Source organism: Doryrhamphus excisus, chromosome 10 (genome assembly GCF_030265055.1).
Source record: "Doryrhamphus excisus isolate RoL2022-K1 chromosome 10, RoL_Dexc_1.0, whole genome shotgun sequence".
NCBI classification, from domain to species: domain Eukaryota; kingdom Metazoa; phylum Chordata; class Actinopteri; order Syngnathiformes; family Syngnathidae; genus Doryrhamphus; species Doryrhamphus excisus.
The window spans coordinates 15,230,042-15,251,373 of record NC_080475.1 but is presented as its reverse complement, the minus strand read 5'-3'; the positions used below and the strand labels follow the sequence as shown (position 1 = coordinate 15,251,373).

At 41.2% G+C, this 21,332-nt stretch overlaps 2 protein-coding genes across 5 annotated transcripts; one reads left to right on the top strand and one right to left on the bottom strand.

Moving 5' to 3' along the window:
- The first annotated feature begins 10 nt into the window (after positions 1 to 10).
- b3gnt7l (UDP-GlcNAc:betaGal beta-1,3-N-acetylglucosaminyltransferase 7, like) lies at positions 11 to 1,852 on the top strand. Its single transcript, XM_058084947.1, has one exon. It carries the CDS (start codon positions 345 to 347, stop codon positions 1,551 to 1,553), a length of 1,209 nt encoding a protein of 402 aa, XP_057940930.1. The 5' UTR covers positions 11 to 344; the 3' UTR covers positions 1,554 to 1,852.
- Positions 1,586 to 21,106, bottom strand: cep104 (centrosomal protein 104). 4 transcript variants are annotated; one of them, XR_009131869.1, is made up of 23 exons: positions 20,996 to 21,106; positions 20,564 to 20,690; positions 19,675 to 19,848; positions 19,360 to 19,498; positions 19,115 to 19,177; positions 18,230 to 18,306; positions 17,529 to 17,697; positions 16,018 to 16,173; positions 15,718 to 15,936; positions 14,659 to 14,877; positions 14,392 to 14,559; positions 13,560 to 13,727; positions 12,520 to 12,696; positions 10,588 to 10,785; positions 10,106 to 10,201; positions 9,779 to 9,866; positions 8,587 to 8,659; positions 8,396 to 8,504; positions 8,175 to 8,313; positions 7,165 to 7,232; positions 6,609 to 6,675; positions 6,081 to 6,168; positions 4,910 to 4,945 (listed from the first exon to the last, which is right to left on the bottom strand). XR_009131869.1 is itself a non-coding variant. In XM_058084944.1 (22 exons), the coding sequence occupies exons 2-22, from the start codon at positions 20,674 to 20,676 to the stop codon at positions 4,809 to 4,811; spliced, it is 2,811 nt and encodes a 936-aa protein (XP_057940927.1). In that variant the 5' UTR covers positions 20,677 to 20,690; positions 20,996 to 21,106; the 3' UTR covers positions 1,586 to 4,808. The 4 variants fall into 4 exon arrangements, 2 of the variants coding, with proteins under 2 accessions (XP_057940927.1, XP_057940926.1); XM_058084944.1 differs by lacking the exon at positions 6,609 to 6,675 and having other exon boundaries at positions 1,586 to 4,945; positions 16,045 to 16,173; XM_058084943.1 differs by lacking the exon at positions 6,609 to 6,675 and having other exon boundaries at positions 1,589 to 4,945.
- Positions 21,107 to 21,332: the final 226 nt, after the last annotated feature.

The window sequence follows — 21,332 nt, the reverse complement described above, 5'->3', positions numbered from 1 at the left end:
TTCCAAGAAAGAGGCATCATCATGAGGAGGTGGGAGGTGGTATTTGGGAAAAGGAGGAGGAGAGCGAGTCAAATGAAGGAGGGTCTGTGCGTCCACATAACCACAAAGCCGAGAAGTTTAGGGACCGTGTCCAGCATCCTTTTCCCCACGACGGAAAGCCAACTTGTGCCTTTAGTGAGTGCCGCCATGGCCACAAAGAGGTCCAGGTCAGTGTCAGCGTCCTCCATTAGTGGATGGGACATCGGAGGACCACAAGTAAAGGGACACCAATGCCGAAGAAACCTGAAGTTGAGGATGGGGAAAGGTGAAGCGTTGGAGAGACCCCGGCCACTGCACTGAGCACCATGGAGCACCTTTTCCGGAGAAAGCGGCTCGGTCTACTAAAGCCCCTGCTGAGCCTCTCTCTGTTCTTCGCATCGCTCCTCATGATCCACAAGCTTAGACTCCCAGAGAAAGACGCCATGGGGACGTATATGAAACACACCAGCTGGTGTGGAGACTGTTTTTCATTTAAGAAGTCTGCAGCCAAGCAGTCTTTGGTGAACCACACGTTCCAGGAGCAACGGGTCTACAACCGGAGTGGACGCTTCTGGGACCCGCAGGTGCTGAACTGCAAGGAGGACATCACGGTGAGGACCAAGGACTGGTTCCGGAGATTGGACCCGAGGTTCCACCAGTTCGTCTTGCACCGGCATTGCAGGTACTTCCCGATGCTCATCAACCACCCTGAGAAGTGCACAGAAGGAGAGGTGCACCTCCTCATGGTGGTCAAGTCCGTCATCGAGCAGCACGACCGGCGGGAGGCTGTGCGTAAAACCTGGGGCAAGGAACACACCGTGGACGGTAAGAGCATAAAGACCGTCTTTCTTTTGGGGAGCCCTGCTGTGGGCAAAGACGCCCATAACCTGCAGAAACTGATAGAGTATGAAGACCACATCTACAGTGACATCCTGCAGTGGGATTTCATGGACACGTTCTTCAACTTGACCCTGAAGGAGGTCAACTTTCTGAAATGGTTCAACATCTACTGCCCGGGAGTCCAGTTTATATTCAAAGGAGACGATGATGTGTTTGTGAACACCAAAAACTTACTGGACCTCATCGGCTTTAAGGTGGAGGAGAACAAGGAGACCACTTTGTTTGTGGGGGACACCATCTCCAAGGCCATCCCTATTAGGAACAGGCAGAGTAAATACTACATCCCTAGGGAGCTCTATGATAAGCCATACCCACCTTATGTAGGAGGAGGGGGGTTCCTTATGTCCTCCCATTTGGCCAGGAAGCTCTTTGTGGTCTCCGAGAACCTGGAACTGTACCCGATTGACGACGTCTTTTTGGGCATGTGTCTGCAAAGGCTTCACCTGAGCCCAGAAATGCACTCAGGCTTCAGAACTTTCGGCATCACCAGACGCAGGGTGAGCCCCATGAATAGCGAGCCATGCTTTTACAAGAACCTTGTCGTGGTGCACAAACTTAGTGCACAGGAGCTCGTCAAGATGTGGAGGCTGGTGCACGATGAAGAGCTGGTTTGTGCTCAGAAGACTTCCGTATGACTGTCAGAAGAATCCACAAATAAGTGAAAAGGACTTAGTTATGATTAAATATGCAGCCACTTTGACATTGAAGTTATCCAGTTTAGAGATAAAGAGTTTTCCTTTTTGGAAAACCACGACCATACAGGTCTTCAGTGTTTAAAACTCAGCGGTTTTTCGTATCTGAGCCTCAGTGTACACATGTGACAGCCAAAGTATCCATAATATGTTGCAACATTTTGTTCCGTTGTGTATTTTTCAGCAAAAAAAACCCAAAATGTATGAAACGTTGTTTTGTACCATAGTATAAATAAAACCTGAAGGACTATATTTATCTAAAAAAAAGTGGCTTCTGTTTGATTCGGGATGATCGAAAAGCAGAATGGGAAAACATCACCACCTAAAAACAAACTTTACAGTATATAAAGCCATGACATATCATACAGTTCTTGCTTTTATTCAAAACTCACCTTGACTGGCACTTTGGGCATTGTATATACACACCTAATATTAAAATAATAACACAATTAAATCAAACTATATGGACAAGAGACTGACTGAGAAGCTTAAAAAGTATTTTGTCACATGACTATGATTCATAAATAAATAAATGCTGGTTGGGAATACATCACCGCCATATATAGCCTTTATTATGCCACGTCTCCGTATACCCAGTCGTTACTTTTATTTAAGAAAATGCAGCTACATGCTTTGTTGAAAGCATGTTAAAGAAGTCTGTACACACGTCAAAGAGAAGATCTAAATGTTTGATCGGTACTGATTACATTTTATATGCACACCTAACTTCCTAAAACTATACACAAAAGTGACTGACTAGCTCAAGTCATTCTCTTGTCTACACCCACAAGGCAAATATCAACAGCTGTATAATAGCATCTGTTTCTTGAGGGGGGGGGGGGGGGGGGGGGGCAGACGGGGGCTTGTCACAACAAACAAAATAACCACCCGGTGACGTTATCTGGGGATGATCTCGGTGTACGTCAGGACACTGCAAATGCATAATACACACGGATTGTCCTGTTTGCCATATGTCACACACTCAGTAGTAAGAGGAATTGGTAGTAGTAACTTGAACTCTATTCCCTGTACCGACCTACCAGCAGGTCTGTAGTTCTGGTTTCATTCTCTTCAGCAAGGGTGTCCAATGTTTTTCCACCAAGGGCCATTATTATTATTATTATTATTATTATTATTAGCATTAGCATTATTAGCATTTTTAGCATTATTATGATTAGCATTATTATTAGCATTAGCATTATTAGCATGATTAGCATTAGCATGATTAGCATTAGCATGATTAGCATTAGCATGATTAGCATCAGCATTATTAGCATTAGCATGATTAGCATTAGCATGATTAACATTATTATTATTATTAGCAATATTATTATTAGCAATATTATTATTATTATTAGCATTATTAGCACTATTATTAGCATTATTATTAGCATTATTAGCATTAGCATTAGTATTATTAGTATTATTAGTATTATTAGCATTATTAGCATTATTAGCATTAGCATTATTAGCATTATTATTAACATTATTAATTGACAAAGCCTTTTCCCCATTTTACCCTGTTTTTCAAATTAAATTTTATTTTTACAATGTGCAGCAGGCCGGTAAAAAGCAAGCTGTGGGCTGCAGATGGCTCCTGGAGTGCACTTTGGATAACCCTGCTCTTTTACTTGCGTAAATCTTGGACTGTGAAGCACTTTGTTACTGTGTGCTATACAAACAAAGCTTTACCGACTAACGCTAAGATTCCGCATGGTCACTAACAGCAGTTTCATATTTAAAGCTGCAGCTAAAATCAAACCAACATTATTGATACCCTGCAAACACACATACAAATAGGGCCATAAGATGTGTGGTGTAGGTTGATTGTTCCAACGCCATTGTTACTGTCAAGTTCCCCCATCAGGAATACAGTGGTGTGAAAAAGTGTTTGGTCCTTCCTGAATTTCTTATATTTTGACATGTTTGTCACTCTAAAGTCTTTCATTCATTCATTCATTTTCTACCGCTTACCGCATTTTTTTTTTGTGAACTGCCTACTTTTTCCATTTGTCATTGGGAGTGACCAGGATGGATATGATCAGGAACAAGTACATCAGTACATCGAAACCTGATTTAGAGTTGAGGGCATCCATATGTCTGAACTGGGCCACATCCCACAAAAAATGTGAGAATCCTGTTACATGATGTTTAACATAAACATTCATTCATTTATTCACTTTCTACCGCTTGTCCTCACGATGGTCGCGGGAGGTGCTGGAGCCTATCCCAGCTATCTTCGGTGGCAGGGTACACCCTAGACTGGTGGCCAGCCAATCACAGGGCACATATAGACAAACAACCATTCACACTCACATTCATACCTATGGACAATTTGGAGTGGCCAATTAACCTAGCATGTTTTTGGAATGTGGGAGGAAACCAGAGTACCCGGAGAAAACCCACACATGCACGGGGAGAACATGCAAACTCGACACCGAGATGGCCGAGGATGAAATCGAACTCGGGTCTCCTAGCTGTGTGGCCTGCGCACTAACCACTTGGCCGCCATGCAGCCCTGTTTCAGATCAAACAAATGTACGTGAATATCAGCAATCAATGACAACACAATTGTAACATTTTGGCCCACTTGCCTTTGCTGAATTGTTGTAATTCAGCCACATTGAAGGGTTTTCGGGCAAGGTCCACCCCTTTTAAGGTCAAGCCATAGCATCTCACTACGATTCAGGTCAGGACTTTGACTAATCCGCTCCAGAGTCTTTTTCTTCAGCTACTCAGAGGTGGACTTACTGGGGTGTTTTGGATCATTGTCTGCTGCAGAACCTAAGTTTGTTGCAGTTGAAGTCACAAACAGGTTGGTTGGCTGGAAGGTTCACCACTGTTCTATGTTGTCTATGGTTGGCAGGAGTCCCAAAACTTTAGGAAGTTTGAGCTTTTCCAGACTGACAGATCTAAAATACTTTATTTCTCTAGATGCTGACAAGATGTCGAGGTTTTGGGGATCTTTTTTTTTTGTCTACTTGACTTTGTCATCACTTTTTCCACACAGGGCCATGTAGATTTGGATGTTTTTTCCTTCCCATAAAATAGAAGTTTAATTTAAAAACTGCATTTTGTGTTCAGTTGTGTCATTGAGTAATTCAAGTGTGACAAACATGCCCCCCCAAAAAAGAAATCAGGAAGGGGGCAAACACTTCACACCAGTTTATGTGAAGTCTGTTTCTCCCTGTTTGACGATCACCGCTTCCCCAGTGTATGTCCTCTAGCTGGGGGTGTAAGGGATGGAATTCGACTGCATCTCCCCATAGGCCTGACTCTCCCTTGGGCGCCCACCGACCAAGTCTGTGTGACCTTTGTGCTGGATAATGCCTTGCCTGGACACACACAAAGACATACACAATTGTAAGACCACTATTTGCTAAAGCAGCCCCCACCGATCACACTCAAAGTGCACCAACAGGACTGTGTCTGTTAGTTACTAGGTAAAGAAGATGAAGAAAAATACACAAGAAGAAAAATACACAAGAATAGAAGTAACTCAAAGATGTTAACAACATGTTTTATAGCTAAGAGGAAATGAAGACCACACTGACTAACAGGAAAAAACATCCATTTAGTGTTTCCCAAACTTCCCAACATGGCTCATGGGTCAGTTTATATTAGGTTATCTACTGTCCACCAAATGCTGTATCCAATTTAGGTTTTGGTGAAAAAATAAATGACTATTAAAGTAAAAAGGGGAATCAGCAGTAGTAGTAGAGGCCACGTGTCTGCTGTCTGTGCCGTCATCTACTATGTGGTATCCTAGTGGCTTACCACCTCTGCTAAACCCTTCGCCCTGAAAAGTAAACACATTCCGTGTTTAGCTGCTGTCCTTTTACAGTGTTGACTTCCAACTAAAGTGCCCCAGCTGTACATGGAGCCCAGATTACTCAATTTAATCATACTGGTTGTATTTCAAGGATGTGGACATGATGTTGCAGCTGAACAAAGACTGTGATAAAACTGTAATGAATTCATTCATTCAATCATTTTCTACCGCTTTTGCGGGGTTGCGGGGGTGCTGGAGCCTATCCCAGCTGTCTTCGGGCGAGAGGCGGGGTACACCCTGGACAGGTCGCCAGTCAATCACAGGGCACATATAGACAAACAACCATTCACACTCACATTCATACCTATGGACAATTTGGAGTCACCAATTAACCTAGCATGTTTTTGGAATGTGGGAGGAAACCGGAGTACCCGGAGAAAACCCACGCATGCATGGGGAGAACATGCAAACTCCACACAGAGATGGTCGAGGGTGGATTTGAACCCTGGTCTCCTAGCTGTGGGGTCTGCGCGCTAACCACTAGACTGCCGTGCCGCCCTGTAATGAATTTAAACTTTTAATTTGGAGATATGTATATTTAGAATACACTATGGTAGCAAAAGTGTGAAAACAGAGTGTTGCGCTAATAGGTGTGTGTGGACAAGGGGGGGGGGGGGGGGTGTATATGAATGCATCACCTTGTACTGGCTGGGTTCTCTGGGACACCGCTGTCCTGCGCAAGTTTTGTTTGCAACCCTCGCTCCCCGTGAGGTGAGCCTTCCAGGCCTGCAACAGGTACAAAAGTAGCTCTGTGAGTTCATTCCTGCACTGGAAGTTCCTTCAAATCGGGTACAGCCACAGCCGATGGACTGTAGGTGCAGTCAACGGTTGGAATGGCCGCCCGCCCTCCCTCTACAACACTGAGGCTTTTCATGGCAATCTGTATTCACTTTCTGGGAATGTTTTTTTTTCTCTGCACTTTTGAAGGGTGTGTTTGCGTTGCATGTCATGTTGTAATTTTACATTTTAAGGCCGAGCTGCTGAACTACACTTTTGCTGCTAATGCTCATCTTGATGACATTGGCTACAGTCCCCCGAGCTTACCACTAAAACTCATAAATCCTTCTGTACATTGAAATTCAGACCCAAAAACTTTCTTTCCCTTGACACCTGTAAGGCCAACGGCCCAGATGAGATCTCAGCAACGGTACTTAAACAATGTGCACCTGAGCTTGCTCCAAAACCTGCCAAGCTGTTTCAGATTTCTCTTGACACAAAGACGGTTCCTTCAGACTGAAAAAAAAAATGAAATCGCAGCAGAGTACATTTACACATAATCTCTTTCTGTCAGGTCGTCTTAAACAGAACAGAATTCGTAGTACTTGATTTGAGGCTGATAAAGAAGCACAAAACCTGTTGCTTTGATTCACAAAAATTGTCATTATTATTCATTTCTTTTCAATATTTATTCCTATTCAGGGTCTCGGGCGAGCTGGAGATTATTCCAAATTACTTTGGGCGAGAGGCAGGATGCACCCTGGACTTGGTACCATCCTGGCTGAGTTCTGATTGGTGATTGGATGAGTGCATTTAAAAAATAATGAATCAATTTAATCAATACTAGGAAATAAAGCATTGGATTTATATAAGTACAGCAGGCTTTGTGGATATGTTTGAGGTTTTTTTTTAGTTAACCACACCTAAAACATGGCTCATCATCACCCCGTAAAGTTTCTTTAATTTTAAAAAGGGCAGCCAGGTCACGCATGTCAAGAATCTTACCTCTTCTCCTGGTGGGAAGTTGTTGTGACACAAAGGGCAGTGGCTGAAGCTTTTACCTGAAGTGGGGGCTTTAAAAAAAAAAAAAAAAAAAAAAAGGGAACATGATATCTTTAAGCTACCTTTATAGGTAAAGAGGACATTATTAAAACACTGAAGAGGAAATGAAAAATGGGATGTGAGAGGCAGGCATTTTAACAATAGATCTCATTCATCACAATGCATGAAAGTAAAGGCAACAGCAAAATTCTAGCTTAAGCACCTCATGGTGGACAATGATTACGGCAATATAAACACTCAAGACTTGTCAATTATTAATGCAGATATATGCTTAGTGTTTCAGATCAACTGTTCTCCTGTCAAAGTATTTATTGTAAGCACGTTAGATTCAAAATACAGAAAATGCATGAAGTATGGATCAGTGGCGTCATTAGGCCTATTTTGGGGGGGTTCAGCCCCCCCTAAAATGTTCTTAAGCCCCCCTAAATAATTAGATATTTTTTAATAGATTTTTTATTGTTTTTGTTTTTTTTTTTTTACAAAAAAGCAAAAGCTAAAAGCAGGCTAATAAGCAAGCCAATTAGCAGGCTGATACTAGCCTAGTAATAATCAGAGGCAGAATAATGATGATAGTAATAATAGGCAAATTAATAATATAATAATAATTATTATATAATTGATGACTGTCCACTGGACAGAATGGTTGCAGAGCTTGAGCAGCGGTTTTGCAGTGTAGATTGTGTGTACTTGTGTCAATTTAATGGTGGCCTAAAACAATTGAGTATCGCTACTAAATTCCCACCAAAAGTGGGAAAGTTATATCCCGGTTCTTGTTCGTTATTTGTTTTTGGGATTTTTTTGAATGTCTACTACATTCATTCATATCCTGTGCATCTCCAGGGGGCTAAGCCCCCTCTGTCCTCAGAACCTAGTGACGCCCCTGGTATGGATAATGTACAAAATCCAAATCATCACAGCACTAACTCATGCTAAAATTGAAAATGAAGACTCACGGTTACAAGTGGTACCCAGGACATGGCGAGTCAGATCTTCAGTAGCCACCGCCTCCAAGCAGCTTTGACACTGGCTGAACTTGGACCGGCTTTCACATTCGTTCAGTAGGTGCTCGGTGAAGCTGGCGATCTCCACAACCTGTGAAAATATCCCAGAATGTGCGGTAAAAATGCTGGGTTACAGGTGGTGATTGAACACGCGTGCTGTGAAAGAATTTTACCTGTCTGCATTCATCACAGCGTCGCAACATAGGACAGTGTTTCCAGTAGTGAAGGTCTAATACATCTTCAGTGAAGGAGTCATCAGTTTTACCGCAAAAAATACACAACCTAAAACAGAATAAATATGAAATATGTCTTATATGTAAGCTAAACACAAGAATGTGCATTAAAACTTTTGGAAGTCACTTACTTGTCCAGGTAATTGATTGATTGTTGGACATTTAAAGTGTGCACTGTCTTGTTCTGTTGCAATTTTGCTGCTGCTGCAAATTAAAAAGATGATATTTGTTATTTACGTACTAGATACCACGGCTTAAACTTTAACAAATGTGTGTTTGTTAAAGACTGTAGACTCCCTGGCGATAATTACGGTATTTACGGTATACCCCTACAGTTTAAAATGAACTAAATAAAAACATTCAGTATCGTGGCCTCACTTTTTGGTAATGGTAATGGTTTTGGAATGCATCACATAATCAGTTCACAGTTCCACATGTCCAAAAGGAGTAGGAAGAAGCAAAGCTTATTAAATCCTACCCCTCCATCTGGTACTTTTACAATCAGTAACTGTTACATTTGTTCACTTCCTGCTTTCCTAATATAGTTGAAGGTTTTTTTTGGCTTTTTTTTTTTTATTTTTAAATGTTTACATTTTTTGTCCCTTACCGAAGTACGTGGTGATATGACCATCCAATGACATAATGGGTACCATAGTAAGTGTCAATATAGTGATATATATAGCACATCGTGACTGGTTCAAGACTCTTCATCCTTGTATTTAGCAAACATCAACTGCTTGTATTGTTTCTTGAATTGGCTCATCGTTGTGCATTGTTTGACTTCCTTACTCAATCCATTCCATAGTTTGATTCCACATACTGAAATGCTATGGCTTTTTAACGTAGTCCTAGCATATAAGTGTTTCAAATGTAGTTCTTCCCTGAGATCATATTTCTCCTCTCTTGTAGAGAGGTATTAGATGACATTTTTAGGGAATTGGTTATTTTTAGCCTTGTGCATTATTTTAGCTGTTTGAAGATGAACTATATCAGCAAGTTTAAGTATTTGTGATTTTAGAAATAAGGGGTTAGTATGTTCTCTGTAGGCGGCAATATAAATTATTATTTGAAAGAAACTTGGTTTTTGGTCTGTGTTGTTGCTGAGCAACTCACAAGAAAACTGTGGAACTGTGAAAACTGAGGCCAAACTTTCAAAAAAAAAAAAAAAAAAGGATTGGGTGCTATTTGATGGGTCTTCGTAAATGTTAACGGTGACAACTTTTACAAGCCTTTAAGTTGTAAAAGGAATCCCCAACAATGAGGGCATCAGTGTTGTTACTTGCGCTTGATGTTTGCGGAAAACCAAAAAGCTGAAGCACATACTTGGTTTACCAGCCTTTTGAGACACCCTCTCAACTTTAGGTGATTCTTTCTTCGTTATCTGGCCTTTGGTACTTCTCATGTCTCTCTCCTTGAAGAAAAGAACAATGACATTGGGTTATAACAAACAAACACCATAATGGATAACTGACAGTTATGTTGATTAGCAATGGAAAGCCTCCTTGTAGCTGTTGTTGAACCAGCGTTGTTATTTAACAAAGCATCCCACAGAGTAGAAACCCACCCAAGCGGTAAGCTGAGCCGTAAATGTAAATGAGAAGCCTTTTGCAAGGTGTGATGTAATTGCAGTCGTATGACAACTCCACCTACCGTCATCTCTTTCAAGGCAGCCAGCTGCTCTTGCAGAGTGTGGATCTCCTCCTTTTCCTTCTGCCCATCCAGTGGACCACCACCCTTCTTCATAGACTGGGTGGATAATTAACATAGTCAATACAACATTTTTTCCATGTTTGCATTCATTTTCTTTGGCCGACTATGCAGACTATTAAAGTAGTTGTTGCGTTAGTCATGACATGAATCACTTGAATGTTGCCCGTCAGTGTGCCCATTAGTAATGGGAAGGTTGCTTTCTCATGATGATGCTGCAAAATTAAGCTTAAGTCATTGGATGACTCAGAAGTGTTATAGTAGAATGATGCCAGTTAGACAACAAATGCCTACTTGTAATCAAGTCTCATTTCTATTGAAAAGTTCTCACATTTGATGATGAGGTTTTAAATAAATACAATTATGTCAGTATGGATATTGTTGTTTAAGCCTTAAACCACTGCTGTAGATGAAAAATGTCTTGCCTGAGTCTCCACCAGCTTTCCGTCAACCTTGGCAAAGCCATCAAACAGGGTTTTGTAAAGGAAGTTCTTACGGGCAGCATTGCTCTGTGGAAGGTAAACGAGAGCGGCTGCACCGTGTTGCTTGTACATGGACAAAATGATGCGCGCCGCCTGCTCTCGAACAGCGGATGCGCTGTGCTCCAAAGCTGTAGTGCAGAACTGAAAGAGATAAAGAGACAGGTTGAGATAGAGAAGTTCACACTCCTTTCCAAGAATATTGAGATGAGAATTAGGTCATCTCCAGAGGACTGTGGTGTAATTTGATGTTGAAAAATGGATCACTGTGAAATGTGGCATCTTTCTGTAGTGGCTCAGGCATGCATTTAATTTTAGCAAGAACCAGAATTTTACGGATAAAGTGTTAATTTTGTCTTATGAAAAGGAAAGCACCCTAAGTAAACAGTTCCGTACACCTGGGCAAAGCTCTTTTTCCCCCAATTCCCATAAATTGATCCCTCGTGGGCCCCTAAGCTAAGTCTTACGGCCAGAGCTTCGCCAAAGCAGATCACCCAGGTAGCAACAGCGGGAAAAGGAAGAATGTGCACTCTCAAGCTGTCAACAGAGCGTGTCACGGGATAATATAAGAACATCTACCACAGTCATTGAGCTGCGTGTGTTGCATATTTGTTGACATACTTACATGCTTAACCTTATCATAGACAACAAGTCACAGATAAACCAGGTGTCTATTTCATGTTTCTCGCTGAAATGATTAATGTGACACGAGCAAAGGCACCCCCCCTCGTCACATCTCAATCCTGACTGCTAATGTTTCCCAAACAAATTTGGGAAGCGTTCCACACAAAGACACCCAGCAAGCATGCACAAACATGCAGACAAAGGCCACAAGAGTGGAAACACAGAGGGTAAACATAACAATTTGTCTTGACTGATAAAGAATGTGCAGAATCAGAGGGGGGCTGAAAGGGAAGTGGCAGGGGTCATGAAGAAACAAGATGAGACTTGGTTTGTCCACACCCTGGTCAATAAGTGGACAGTTTTGACATGGATATTAGGTCAATGCTGGAATCTCGGGGAGCACACAGGGCTAGAAAATACATGCCAAGAGTGACTACACTGACTCTAGCTTAGCAAAAGTCTGTTTACAACTAACGCAGTCCATCTATGTTCCCACCCTCACCTATGGTCATGATTTTTGGGTCGTGACCAAAAGAACGAGATCGCGGATACAAGCGGCTGAAATGAGTTTACTTCGTAGGGTAGCTCTTTCTTGTTGAAAGCTTCTGTATAAAAGACCCACCAAATAATATGGTGTTACTTTTAAAACATACTTAACCCTTAGATGCATGAGTGACTGGACCCTACACTCTACTAGAATCAATGCGTTTTTATGCCAATTTTGACATTTGGTTAGGAATAATCACTTGTATGATATTTAGTATTATATTTAGGAGTTGATAAGAATCAAAGGTTCCTATTGGATTCCATAGAAAATGCATGCAGGTCATTTTTGACTCACTTATGGAAGGTTGGGGTCGTCACACAAAAACGAAAATTTCTTAAAATGTATAAAAGTTAAAAATGTGAATGGCATGATATCAAAAACGTGTTTTTTGAGGAATACCTGGAATATGAAATGCTAAAAAAATGTCATTACAAAGATATTTCAAGAAAACAACCTGACCGGGTCATTTTTGACCCACTTATGGAAGGTTGGGGTAGTAACACAAAAACAAAAAATTCTTAAAATGTATAAAATGTAAGTTAAAAATGTGAATGGCATGATATCAAAAACATGTTTTTGAGGAATACCTGGAATATGAAATGATATAAAATTTTCATTACGAAGATATTTCAAGAAAACAACCTGACCGGGTCATTTTTGACCCACTTATGCATTTAAGGGTTAACAGAGCATTTTTAATTATTTACCATCATTACATTCTCCAAGGTGAATCCAGAGTTCTCTGTGCCTAGCTCCACCAGGAGACTCTCAAGCAGCTCCAACCGACTCTGAGCCAGGCGTGAGGGGAAGTTGGATTTGAAAGGTTTCGCCAGCTCAGTGGGGATGAACTGCAAGGCCCGAACTTCCTTCAGAGCGGCAATTTCCTAAATAACCGGCACAAATAGAGACAATTACGTTTTGAGTGATTACGATTAGACAAACACCACTGTAGTTATTTGTCAACTGTAAGCCACTGTCAGGTCATATCGTGTATAAGTCATACAACACAGTGTAATGTGTCCATCAAAACAAGCACCTGACTGGAGATGAAGTCATGTGTGGACATGTATAGTATAATTAGAGCAACATGGTAGGAGGCTCCTGAAAAAACTCAGCTGTGCCATTTTATCAGGTGATTGGAATGTGTGTTGGAAACATGGGACACTTACACACGCACACACACTATATAGCACATACAGTATACCGTATAATAAAAACACATTCAGTCTTTTGGCGGACTTCTGAATGTATCCAAAAAGGTCTGATGATGACTTCAGCAGCTACTAGAGATCACCAAGGCATTTTCTTTCTTTGAAAATCCTCTTATGTTGTAATGGTAACGGTAATGGTTTAATTTTATTTGAACATGCATCAGGTTACAATTGAATGCATCACATAATCAGTTCACAGTTCCACATGTCCAAAAGGAGTAGGAAGAAGCAAAGCTTATTAAATCCTACCCCTCCATCTGGTACTTTTACAATCAGTAACTGTTACATTTGTTCACTTCCTGCTTTCCTAATATAGTTTAAGGTTTTATTTATTTATTTGTTTATTTGTGACTCCTTTAGGATGAGGTGGAGTACTGCAATGCCTCCGCCAATTACATTTGTATTATTTTGCCCAATTAGTAACACGCAAGGTTATTATGAATGCTGCAGTTTATAGTTATATAAACAGACAGGTATATTATAATTTTACTTTAGTACTATTTTGTGAAAGCATAAACTCTACAGATGAGTCATACCTGGATGCAAGCGATAGCGTTGAACCGGAGGCGTCTAGTCGAGTCCCCTGTCCTAGCCAGTAGATTGGGCCAAGTTTGATCCAAACAGTGGGTCACCTCAGTCCGGCCTAAACCTGGGATCAGCTGGCTGAACATGAAGAACAGCAACTTCAAGGAGGCTTGGAAAACCTAAGGAGGACAAATAGTGGACAAAAGGCAACGGCCCTTTAATGAGGAGCTAACATTTGACAGACAAAATGCAGTAAAAGTAGTAGTAGTAGTAGAAAACATGCTGCGACATGCTTTACTTGTGTTCCATATCCGGTTTAATATTCAAACCAACCTTTTTTGACAAGAACAACAAAGGTATTCACTGTATTTGTGACTGTTTGTGTGCATAGTAAACACTCTAGCCACAGTCATACCTTGAGTGCAGGTACCCACCCGACACCACTGAAGACAAGGTTGACCTAAATAATTAAATAAACAGGTAACACCTTAATGGAGAAGTATGTGTATTTACACTCAGCTCAGGTAAAAAAAAAACACTAGCTGGGATAGGCTCCAGCATACCGCTGGGACCCTAATGAGGATAAGCAGTATGAATGGAAGGATGGCTATTACAGCACTACTACAGTAAGTTATTGCCACAGAGGTGTTACAAGGCTAACTTTGTCAAAACTGTTTTTTTAACGAGAGGAAGCCAACAGGGAGAACACTGTTCCAAGCATGTCTGAGTGCTTGTGTTTCAAAATCAGGAGCGTGATTTGTGCTTGTAAAGGGATTCCAGAAAGCAGACTTTTGACAATGGACGTTGAAACCTATCCAGAAGAGCTTAACAATGCAGACTCACAGATGAAACTTTCTCAAGGAGAGCTCTCTTGACTAGGAAGACTGTAGCTCTTATCATGTTCCTCAGCTCCTCCTTGGGAGTCGTGGATGATACCTCCAAAAGCTTCTTGTGCACAGCCAGGAGTGCCTCTTCTCTGTTCGACCATGATTTAGAATATGCACTTGCAACCTAGATTAGAGTAGTCAAGAATACAGACAGTACAGTATTAGTACAGCGATTAATATCTACATATATTGAATGATTCAGCTACGTCAGGCAAACGATTACCAGACTCTCTCCAAAGACTTCTATTTGAAGCCCAGCCTCTCTTTGAGCCTTCTCCGATAGAGGTTCTGGTTCTCCGCCGGTCTCAGGGCTAGGTAGAGTCCTTTGGGTGTCGTGTAAGAGGAACTGCTTCATTACAGGACTCTGGATGTCCTCCACTGGCTGCTGGTCTTTCCTTTGAGGGGCTGGCAACAGCATCTCATCATATGGCAAGCTGGTAACCTAACAAGACAGGAAACATGTTGAAATATTCCTGCACAAGGTAAACACACGTTTGTGCTTATGTTATTTGTGCTTTTTGTATACCTTAAATACAAAAAAAAGATATTAGAATTGAACCAATACAAATCTAAATGTTTGATGTGCAGAGTTTAACCCTGGAACAGATTAATTTCTATTCTTTCTTTGCTACCACTAGCTCTCTGTTTATTTGACTAAAAAATAACGCCGCTTATCCTCACTGGAGTTGCGGGGGTATGAAGCTGTTTTCGGGCAAGAGGCGGGGTACACCCTGGACTGGTCGCCTGTTGCACACTTTTAATTAAATAGAGAAACGTAAACCTGCAGTGGAGCTAAACTGAGGCAGCGGTGAATAAAAGAATAAAAATGTAAATGGTGTCTTTTAGCAGTGCGAACTAACTCACCCATTAGAAGCCACACCCCATATAACCCACACACACTAACCATGTCATGTAATGACAGCAATTTGACAAAGTTTAGCTATTAATGTTCGCTATCATTAAATCTATCATAATGACACAATGACTCCAACTGGTCAGTAGGTAGCTTCCACAAGACTGTTTTGGTCAAACAAACATGTACCCAAACACGAGACAGCGGTGTGTGAAAGCCATGAACTCGAGTCATCTTATTCACCCAGCACAACAATTTTTTTACAAATTTTAATGACAAATGTACACATTTATTTGTTCAATCTGTTTTTTTTAAACTACAGTTGGTAACGTGCAAGCTGGTGTGGTGGTGGTCTCATATTTTTTGTATGATTCTAATGGTTGCGAGAGGTTGAATTATGTTATTCCAGCGAATAAAAGTGGTACTTACATCTATTTTTGGTAGAGTAGATGAGGCTCTAGTTATGTCAGATGGATTGCTCTTAGGCGACACTGTGTCAGAGTCTGTTAGATGGCTCTGCGGCGTTTTTGAGAAAGCTTTCCCTTTCCTTATCGTGTCAAAGGGTTTGGCGGGGGGCGACTGGTGGTCTGAAGAACGGAGAGGTGAAGGAACCTCCTGGGATGGAGACGGTTCTGCTGCACTTGTGATCTAGTGAGGAGGTAAATGAGCAGAAGTGAGCTTTTACAAGACTATTAATAAATAAACAACCACAAGTGTTTGCTGAGTGACCATTGTCATATCCAGCAGGTTGTGGACCTTCAGCTGTTGGTAGACACCCTGCCGGTACTCATCCATTTCATCCTTCTTCTTCTTGGCAAGGTCATAGTCCTCCTTTTCCATAGCAGATTGCTTCTCTACATCAAATCTTGCCAAATGCTCCCCGGCCTATGAAGAAGGCGGAGAAATCAAGTCAGTCACATGGTTTTACAATGACATGACATTGGGACGATGACATTGCAGCCAACCATACGCCATTTCTCATTTTCAGGGCCACAGTCCCAGCTGATACCAACTGATTTTGTGTGAAAGTTGGACGACAAAGTGCAATGGTTGCCAGTCAACCACAAGCTGATGAAATGTGGACCACTACTACAATATATGCGTTGGCCCAAATTGTGAAATTCATGTTACTACTATTATATAAATGTAAGATGAGATACAACCTTTATTGAATCCTTCTAAGGAAGTGTGCTGGTCTGAGTGGTTTGCCATGAAGCACAAACATACTTGTCGAGCAGTCTGATTACCATGGCAACATCTGTAACTGTGAGGTGTCCGGAGTACAAGTGCGCCTGCTATCTGGTTACAGAAAGCCTCGTCATTTTTTTTTAAGTAAGAAGGCCACATAAAAGACACAACCTGAGAACAGTCACTGCAGCTGTTGAGCTTATTAAGAATTTATGGTGAGCATGGTAACACTGGATACAAAACAGGTGGGTGACTGCAATCTAAGCAAGTTTAACATGTAATGGTGATGGCAATGGTTTTATTTCACTTGAACATGCATCAGATTACAATTGAGTGCATCACATCCTTGTATTTAGCAAACATCAACTGCTTGTATTGTTTCTTGTATTGGCTCATCGTTGTGCATTGTTTGACTTCCTTACTCAATCCATTCCATAGTTTGATTCCACATACTGAAATGCTATGGCTTTTTAACGTAGTCCTAGCATATAAGTGTTTCAAATGTAGTTCTTCCCCGAGATCATATTTCTCCTCTCTTGTAGAGAAGTATTGGATGACATTTTTAGGGAATTGGTTATTTTTAGCCTTATGCATTATTTTAGCTGTTTGAAGATGAACTATATCAGCAAGTTTAAGTATTTGTGATTTTAGAAATAAGGAGTTAGTATGTTCTCTGTAGGCGGCATTATGAATTATCCTTACTGACCTTTTTTGCAGCACATTTAGTGAGTGAAGATTTCCACACAATAAGTAAGATATGGCAGAACCAGAGAGGCCTGCTTAATGGGTGACATTACATTGAATATACAAAGGGAGGAAGCAAATAAAGGGGAAATAACAATAACAGGATGCAGAACCACAAACAGAAGTTGACATTTGGATGTTAAATAATATTCATATTGCATTAAAGTGGACCCACTATGATAATTTTTCAGCTCTTTGGATTGAGTTGTGGACCCCTATAGAGTACCCTTTAAGGTTAAAATACCTTTTTAAGCAGACTATCACCCACATTTACTGGAATTAGTATTATTTAAACAGTGTACACATACCTTTTGAAGATCAGCGATGGCCTGCTTCAGATACTTTGCTTCCTCATATCTCTCCTGGCGCACCATGTCCTTCTTCTTTTGATCCAGCTGGCGGATGATATGGGCCACTTCCGGGTCCTGGTACATGTCAAAGGCCAGGTCGTCCAATGGTGAAGTGGAATTACATTTTCTGGGTATTTCATTAAAAAACAGACATAGTGTTCAGTGGTATTTCACGAAGGCCTTAAGGCTTTGTAAGTAAATACATACATGTTTGTTACATGTCTGATTGACATGATGATATATTTTATTCCATTGAATCCATTTAATTTGAATGGACTTAATTTAAGCTTCAATTTTTTGTCATGTCTATGTGGAAGCCATCATTTGACCACTTTTCTCCCAAGTAGGGGGTTTTGTTTTGTGGTCGTAAATAAGTACTAGGACACATATTGCTGTTATAAACTCACAGAGTCTCATTTGCATAATAGAGAACCTTTCAACTAGTTGAGTACCTACCAAAAAATAAGAACACACAAGATGGGCCCAATATGGGACAATTTGTGGATATACGTATGTTGTCTATACATTTCGAAATGTGTTTTGCACTGGCTGCCACCTGCTGGAAATGCCTTAATGGTTGTCTTCCAGACTAAATGGCTTTGTTACATAGTGTTATTGTCATGGGACAAAGACACCAGGGTTCAATGGCCGAGTCTCACCCTGCGAGGGTCGCATCCAAGGCAGCTTCCAGCTGAGTGCTGGTGAGGTAGTGTTCGATCAGCTGCTCTCTGCTTGGCTGGGGGTAAACAGATGGACAAATCACACACATACAGGATACACGCTTGATGTACCGCGCTGTACTTCCACTAATCAAATTCTTCTCTTGTTGCTGCCTTAACGGTGACTCTAAAGTTGTCCTTTTAGATAAGATATAACAATCAACAATAAATAAAATCACAAATCTGATATTGCCCAAATAGTTCTGGGGATAACTTTATAAGACGACACTTGAGCATCATTAAGAATAGTTGACCTCTGCTGACGGGATCACCAGTGTAAGGTGGAGGCGCTTAGTAAGATTAGCAGAGGAAAAACAATACACTGCTTGTTCATTGGAATCTTTGTGGGAGTGTGTCAGTGTCTTTTTCGAGTGTATGTGATTTTTTGGGGGGTTAAGGTGTTCTCCCTCCCTCAGAAACTATCTGTCTGCAAGCCTATCTGATTACACCGACTCACTAAAGCCCTCCAGTGTGATTGCATTCAAGCTTCTCCTTGTATCTCATTACTACATTCCTGAAACTATCAGGACTATCAACTAACTAGTCAAGCATTCATATAGACAAATTTCCCCACTGAGGGACGAATAAAGGCATATCTTAGACCACATGCTATAATATTTGTTATTCTCTTCAATAGGAATGTTTTGGAACCTGGAATGAGGTTTTAAAATGACTAAATTAATGTAGATGTTTTTATTCATATGTGCATTTCCTTCATTAAGGCGTCAAAAGTTGAAACTGCCGGCACAACAAATCGACAGCACAACAGCGCCACCAATTGCTGCAAAGATGTAAGTATTCAAAACGGTTCATAAGAGCACTCACCATGGTGTGAAAAGCGTTGCCATCCAGTGGCTCACCGAGCACATTGATAGCCACCAAAGAGACCTGAAATCACATAAAAAGGGGAAGAAAACTGCATGGAACTCAATGAATGACATGTCATTTAAACGTTTGAACTTTGAACTTACAGCAGGATATTGTAACATTTACCCATAGAAACCATTGTTTAACTTTCAGTTTGGAGTCTGAGGCTCTGAACAATAACACAAGTGCCATAGCTACCGTACCTGATTGTAGCGATTGTGACGGTTAACGTGATTCTGGTGGAAGGTTATCTTCAGGTAAGTTCCGACAGCATCTACATGGACTGATTTCAGCTCTCGGGCCTTGAAGCCGGTCTTCTCGTTGTCCGACAGAGACACATAGCTGTCAGGATAACATACATCATTAGCTTTGTGTTGTATTATAACGTAAAATATCTATTGTAATATCCCTGGGAACACAAAGCAGAAACAAGCGGGATATACTAATGCTATTTGTACGTTCGAATGTTAGGATTTTCATGTTGAACTTGTTTAATGGTGTTTGTTATGCAGTCTCACCCAAGTCTGCGAAGCTGTCCAACGACTGCTGAAGTGCTGGGTTCAGGAAGAGTGTCCCCTATTTGGAACTCCACTTTAGCTGGGATCAGGTAATGGTGGGCCAGGAGCTGCAGCTTCTTTACCCGACTTCTTTCCACCAGCTGCAGGGTGATGTGCTGAGGGTAGCTGCACAACCTGTGAAACATGTTTAAGGTTTAAGATGAATGAAAACAACCATGTATTCTGCAGCATTGGTGGTTTTCATTTATTCAATGACAGCAGCAAGCATAAACAAAATAACATGCTGCAGATTAAAAACTGCAAAATAAGAATAGAGTGGCATCTAAAGGATGTATTTTTTCATTTTTTGTGATGTCACAAAAGAGAAGGACACCAATAATAGCAAAGCAGAAAAGTATGACAACCATCGATCCATCTTCTTCTGCTTATCCGAGGTCAGGTGACAGGGCCAGTAGCCTAAGTATTTAGTCCAGTTCCTCCCGGCGGATTTTGAGGCCTTCCCAGACCAGTTGAGAGACAGAACTGGGCACATTTGGAACAAGTGCGAGGTAAGTCACAGTTGATGAACTACACTGCTGACGGAGATGTCATACTTCAGGACAAAAATCCGACCAATCCCTTAAAGCGCTGTGCCAACGTCATGCGACACCTGCCTTCCTGTTTGTTTGCTTATGTCAGCTGGAAATGGTTCCAGCTCAACCATGAACCAGACAAGCGGAATAGAAAACGGATGGATAGACATTATTATTCTGCGGTTGTCTTCTTTTTTGCTACCTGAACCACCTAGTAAGGTTTAATGATGACACCTTGAAAGCTTTATGGTTCCATTGTATAATATCTGATAAAGGCAAGACAAATTGTACAAATAAATAGTGTTTTGTTAATGTACTTGCTGGATCTCCACCCACGGACGGTGGGTGCATGGACCATGAGCTCCTTAGCATTGAAGTTGTCCTCATGACTGGAAGAGCTGACCACAATAAATCCTATTTTCCTGGGCATCCCTTCACTTTATACTGGAAGAAGACAAACAGGTTAATTGGTGAATGTGACATATTTACTTCAGCAACACTGCATGATTTGATGTTCTAAATTGAAAAAGAATGATAAAGTGCGGCACAATACAATTTTTGACGGGGGCTGGAGGGCAAACTGTCAACATGGCTGAGCCTTAGCTCAGCCTGTTGTCGCTGTGTTGTGCTGGCGTTTTTATCCACTCCAACCAATCGACTTGACTTAAAACCGCCTTCCACCTTGATTCATACAGTGTTGACTGAGAAGAAAAAGTAATTTTTTTTTTGAGAATTCTGATAAAGCTTACCGCGAACATCACCTCAATGTTGACAGCTCGTCGTCACGTCTCATCTCCATAACCAATTGCGGACATGCGCAGTAGCTTGTCGTAAGGGATTGTGGTCAATTGAGTTTTTGTATGAAACTATACGGTCACAACTTCCTGGTATTTTGGTTTGACAGGATATATATCTAGTAACTTCAAAATAAAGCTTTAATCAGACAAACGTGATCAAAGTAAAACCTCGGCACCAGAGAAAAATAGCGTGATATTCGAAACAGCCGGTCCGTACAGAGCAGCAGCTCGGTGTTTCTCTTTTTCAGGGTAAACATAAACAGTTGCTCTATATCCCCGTGTGCTGTAT